This window comes from Rutidosis leptorrhynchoides, chromosome 2, assembly GCF_046630445.1.
Source record: "Rutidosis leptorrhynchoides isolate AG116_Rl617_1_P2 chromosome 2, CSIRO_AGI_Rlap_v1, whole genome shotgun sequence".
In the NCBI taxonomy this organism is placed as follows: Eukaryota; Viridiplantae; Streptophyta; class Magnoliopsida; order Asterales; family Asteraceae; genus Rutidosis; species Rutidosis leptorrhynchoides.
In genome coordinates, this window is record NC_092334.1 from 52,966,873 (window position 1) to 52,973,156 (window position 6,284).

The 6,284-nt window shown below is 31.0% G+C and overlaps 1 protein-coding gene across 4 annotated transcripts; it reads right to left on the reverse strand.

The window, feature by feature from the left end:
- Positions 1–284: 284 nt before the first annotated feature.
- On the reverse strand, positions 285–5,844 carry LOC139894329 (beta carbonic anhydrase 5, chloroplastic-like). Of its 4 annotated transcripts, none has more exons than XM_071877561.1 (10): positions 5,625–5,844; positions 3,353–3,466; positions 3,180–3,248; positions 2,503–2,663; positions 2,370–2,418; positions 2,160–2,273; positions 1,948–2,001; positions 1,471–1,553; positions 1,254–1,356; positions 285–715 (listed from the first exon to the last, which is right to left on the reverse strand). In XM_071877561.1, exons 1-10 carry the CDS (start codon positions 5,688–5,690, stop codon positions 521–523), a joined length of 1,008 nt encoding a protein of 335 aa, XP_071733662.1. In that variant the 5' UTR covers positions 5,691–5,844; the 3' UTR covers positions 285–520. The 4 variants fall into 4 exon arrangements, with proteins under 4 accessions (XP_071733662.1, XP_071733661.1, XP_071733663.1 ...); XM_071877560.1 differs by having other exon boundaries at positions 1,254–1,359; positions 5,625–5,831; XM_071877562.1 differs by having other exon boundaries at positions 1,254–1,359; positions 3,353–3,418; positions 5,625–5,828.
- Positions 5,845–6,284: the final 440 nt, after the last annotated feature.

The following is a 6,284-nucleotide window of genomic DNA, read 5'->3' on the forward strand; positions in this document are numbered from 1 at the left end:
GAAGCTGCAACTATATCTATATAGTGATAGTGAGTGATAATCAGATATCTAACCTTGAACCTTCCAGTTTCAAACCTTAAAAACTGTTTCAAGATCAAACAGATTGAATGATGGTAAGTACTACACTAATTTATACCACACAAAAGACCACTGACTGTTAATGTTTCAAGGATTTTAAATGTTGTTTTCAACTTAATGATAGATTTTTTAACTTTATATACAAAATAGAAAAGATAACAAAATCAAGTATCCATGGTAGAGTAATATGGTAAAGAAGGAGACGATGAATGAAGAACTATGTTACTTGCATTAAACATTAATGTGATACAGAAAGACAATTATGTTTGTACAACACAAAGGTTACATAAATTTCACTATGATCATATCATGAAGTAGACAAACAAAGACCACCCCCACATATTCTATCCAATAATATACCACATACAACAGCTAGACTTATGACATACAGATTTTGTATCTAATTATAAATATCAAGAAGAATAAGAACAATACAACAACATCAAGACCAAAATTCACGGTTCTTGATGGCGTATCCACTTGTTTCCTGTTCTGAACTGCTATCAAGAGTCCACTTCTCGTATGTACAATCTACGAAATTATAGTAACCACCATGGATTGAAAGCAAGCCTTTCGCCACTCGTTCTTTTACCCATGGGTATGTTAGCAAGTTCATCAGTGAATTATTTATTGATTCCTAAAAGTTAGATGAAATTCAGTTCATCAGAAATGTTCAACATTTTTGTTACAAAAACAGACAACACCAAATTATTTATAGAAGCTTTACCAAAAACTGTTTTGGGTGATTTTTTTATCAATAGTACAATACAAGGCTGCAGAGTAATCAAACAAGGTCAAAACTTGGTGAATACTTGGTTTTTGGAGAGCTCCGAGCCGAGTAATCAAACAAGGTCAAAACTTGGTCAAAACTTGGTCAAACTCGGTCAAAACTCATGATTATTCAGAAAATCGGTCGGTCAAACCTGGTCAACATCCAAGTACGCCCTGAGTTGCCAAGTACTCCCTAAAGATTCTCGACCAAGTATTCCCCAAGTAGCAAGATTTGAAACCTTGGTACAAAATATAAAAACTGTTTTAGGTCAACCCAACCCATTCTGACCGGCTCAAAAGTTACCCGCCATAACTTGATACCCAGCCCATCTATTTTGCCACCCACATATAGGTAGGGATATGTAAGATGAGTTAAGTTGGTAATAAAACATAATCATAAGCACCTTTTCGCAGTGTGTGCACTGCTGGTCAAAGCTGAGGTTAAAAGTGGTAGCCTTTGTGTTCGATCTTGCTTCCTTTCCTACTATGACCCAATTCTTGATAAAGCTACTGAAAATCAAGTAAACCTATGAGACTGCATGTCTAATAAGAAAATGTAAAGCAAAGAATAACATGAAAACCCAAAAGAATTAGAAAATGAAAAGCTTGTGTTGGTCAAACCTTGACTTTTCTTCATCCTCCATGCTCATTAGGGCACGGATACCTCCACAACAGCTATGGCCAGTCACCAGTATATTTTCAACCTGCAATTTATTAAAAATCCGCAGTATGTTGATTCTACATCATATATTATGTTATGATACAGTTGTATAGGTCGAACAATGCTCATGTATCTATAATTAAAATGTGAGCGCTACATATTTAACACAATGTTATATGTAGCTTTAATGGAGAGTTGGCTAACTTTTCATAAAAGCTTAAAGCTTTATATCAGTTTATAGGATAAAAACTTGGTTTGTTTAAAATCAAAAGTTTGCACCACCTCTTTGGGAAGATGGGAATGAGATATATTGTGATTTCAAGGACGACAAAGATTAACTTCATTTTATGATAAAAACATAACCCTTATGAAATTACAAACTACAAATTAAATACTAACAAATATGTCAATATTATTATCATAAGAAGTACCCTTACTTCAAGAGTGTTCACCGAAAATTCAAGTGCAGCATTTGTTTCACATGGCCCATTCTGCACGCAAAATTAGAAAGTACATAAAGACTTGTACTGGAAAATGATACAGTTCACAAGATAGAAACTTTTTTTTTACATAAATTAAGGTATCTAAAAATGAGGACAACTAAAAAAAAAAGAGAATAAGAGCACAACTTCAAAGTATCCCAAGATACCTCAAATGGTGGGACCAGATTAGCCACATTGCGTACAACAAAGGCTTCACCAGGTTGAAAACCCAAGATATAAGAGGGACAAACTCTTGAATCTGCACAAGAAATCACCATAAACTGTTCTTACAATTGTCAGTCAACAAACGGGCTTCTTAGTAACTAAAATAAAAAGGAACGCATGAATTATAATTACAATAAATAATATATAAGCACCTTTGGGGCCTGGGCTTCAGCAAGTGATTGATATCTCTCCAAGTTTTCCCTGTAAATGAATAATTTATCGAATCAACGGAAACATTTGATTCTTTAGTCGAAACATTCAGGTGTAAGATTTTTTCCCACTTACAGATAGATTTGTTGTTTGAAACTCAAGAATCTATGCTTCATCTCAGCAAATGAATCGATGCCATCATCAGATTTTGTTATAAGCTTTGGCGGATTCTCTTTAGTTTCTTGAACTAGACCTACCCCCTCCCTTGAGGCTTTCAATCTCAAAGCCAAACTGCTCCGGTAAATGTGTGAGGCGGATAGTTTTAAAGATATATGATAATGATATATGATGTTTAGTAACCGAAGCATTAGTAACCCTTGCAAACAACATACACCAATATAAATACATGCTTATCTCTTAGACTCAATCCTAGAGGTGGTATTAAAATCTTTATATGTTTTTTTTCCTACAGATAAATTAGCAAGCCATCAAATTGTATTAAATTAAGTCGAATCAGAGATATGTACACATTTGTCTCATAAACTCGCAATTATACTCCTAGATTATTAATCTAGGGAGTTGAACCTATATTATTATTCCAAGTATAATTAAGGGTATAATAGGTAATTAGGTGTACATGGATAAAAAAAGTAATGTGTGAGAATCACCTCCCCTTTGACCACTAAATTACTATAAAACGAATTGTATTCCAACTATAAGCACAAGAGTTTAATCTCAAAAGCACTCAAGGTAAAATTAGATTGTGATAGAATAAAAAAAAGGCAAAAACGTGCAGTGAACCTTCTACAAGACTTAGAAGATCTCAAAAATCCCAGCTTTGTCTGCTCAATTTCCGAAAACTTCAACTTGGAACCAGAGATCTGTCACATAAATCAAATTTAAAAAACATTAATTACTCACACGAGCATTTCATCAAACACTTTATCAGCAACCAAAGAGATGTAGAGAGAGAAAGATATATTACAGTTGATGTTGAAGCAGAGGATTTTAGAAAGTTGGATCTGTAAGCAGGGGAAGATCCAAGAAGTGACTGGGCCATTATCGAAGAAATTAGAAGGGGTTTTTGTTGATTGGTTTCCTGATTGTATGGAAATGGTGATGATGAATGTATGTATGAAATTGGAATGGGAATATTATGAGTATATATTATATATATAGAATATATAGTGGAGGGTTGCCAGATCAACAGTAATTGTTTCATTCCAAGAAAGGCGGAGAAATCAATGTTGCCAAATTAGGAAAAACTGTGTGTTCAGTATGCCAACTAATTACTACAAGTGGAATTCTTACATCATGCGTTAATTACCAAATCTAAATTTTTTTATTTATTTTATATTAATATTTATATTACTACTGTATATACTAAATATGGACAAAAGCTAAACAAATGATTGGTCCACATGTCACCTTCACAATCTTCTTCATATTTTACATTTACCCCTACACCTTTTTAAATTTTCAATATTCACCCTCTCAAATTAGTATATTACAAACCATGTATCTTTTAGTATTTATATATAGAGTAATTAGTATCTTTAGTTTAATATCATATTTACAAATCACTATTAACAAATACTCCGTATAAATCAAAATATAACTAATTAATACTCATATCAAACGTACATTCATAATTTATATATATACTAAATATGGATAATCACCCACCAATCACGCCCCGCCACGTCAGCAAAAGTACTGTTATACTGTAGTAACAATTTTTTTTTTTTAACTTACTAATACAATCCTATCGTAATAGAAGTCTAAAAAAATATAGGTAAAAAGGGTTATATTTTTATATTTTCATCACCTTTTTCAATATACTATATATTATTTGATTTTTTATCTTTTAAAAAACCTACTAAAATTATATGGACCATAAGGTTTTGCCGAATAAGTAATTTGTTTAGAAGCCTCAAAACTTAATTTGTTTTGATTCGTTTTGTTGTTAAATTGAGCATTGCAACCCAGACTGTAACATATATCCAGTTGTTTATGTATTTTTAATTTATATAGTAGAATATTACCATAACAGTTGCCGGTCGTTGCGTAAATGGTCTAGAAAGAGTGGACAACATTTTGATGAGTTTCAGGCCGAAAACTGTCTAACGATATTGTAGCGTTAAAATAACACTAATCCGCCGCGAAGCGCGGACCACAAATCTAGTTTATATTACTAATAAAAAATCGATAATTATAAAAAATATATTTATGTTATGTTAAGGAAAACTATTATTATTATTGTTATTATTATTATTACTATTACTATTACTATACTATTACTATTTTAAATAATTATTATTTATAGTCATGGATATGATAACTAACCAACATAACAATAACATCAATGTAATATATGCCCTTGACCGATGAAGTTCAGCATAATAGGTGCCGTCCTTTTATTTTCCCACAATTTTATCAAAACATATAATAGAGGTGGAGCACTTAACATAGATGATAATAATAATAAGTTGAATGATCATAATCTAACAATAATGATAATATTATTATTATTATAGTTCATGGTTATTTACGTGTGTTAGTACTAAAAATGTCGACGACTTTTTAACAAGTGTTACTTACATCTTAACTTTTTTTAATCATCTAAACTTAGATTGGTTGACAAGTCCATAACAACTTTGACCTCTACTCTTTCTGGACATATATTAATCAATTGAATAATCAAGTCAATAATCACAATCACGGGTATTATTCGGATTTGAATGACCAAAGGTGCATTGATGATTCAAACGGGCAATAAAGCAATTTTGGTTTTCAGCCACTATAATTCTCAAAATCAAACTATTATAATTAAATACCTTTTTAGTTACAACCTTAATGGTAATGGTTGTCTAAGAAATTCGGGCACGAATACTTTGTTTATATATCGAGAAGAACTACTCATTATCTGAAAATAACTTTCATCAAACAACAAACTTACAAACTGTACAACTACTTTTTATATAAATTTACTTGCTAAAAAATCAATAATTAATAGGCGATCAAACAAAAACATAATGTTAACACCATAAAGAAAATGAGCGTATAATCACCAATAAGTTTGATCTTGATGCATAATAATTTCTTTTATTCAAAATAAACTTCTAAACAATCATCAATCTAACAAGATTTGATCTCTAGCTCTATGTTAGTTTATTTACAAAGTCCTTTGCGATATAAAATCTAAAATGGAAATAAATAAATAAATAAATAAATAAATAAATAAATAGTGTACTTACAACTGCTATGGTATGGAGAAATGGTTGTTTTTGTAGACTATGAACCAACCGTGATGCAAGCCTCATCTGTTGATCACCAAGAGTACTACTCTCAAAGCACACTGTACAACTACGCTTGTTTCTTTATTTTCTCCTCAAATATTGGAGCTATCTCTCTTTACATGGTTTCTTAAATACAGGAAGAGAAGAAAAACATAAACTAGTAGAAGAGTCAATAAAAGAACAAAAATGGATAATGACAAGCGGACGAGAGTTCCACCTCACCAACGATAAGTTATACTTTTAATTATTATTATTTTATATTTCATTTTATTGTACTTACAATTAATTATATTACGAATAATTTAAAACATTTAATAAATAAATAAACAATAATAAAATAAAATTATTGTCATAAATACACACAAGCCCATAAGTCGAAGACCCTAAACCAGCGAACACTTTGTTCACCTTTAAAAACTATTATCAGACGGTCAATCAAATCATAAAGGAATAAATAATTAAATCCATCCATTAATTTATAAATTGATTGATAAAAAAAATATACACCGTATTAAATTGAGTGTACGTTAGGACAGAAAGCATTCATGATGTAGTATACTTATACTACTCCATTATCAGCACACTTAGATTATGAAATATTAAGTAAGAAACAATTTG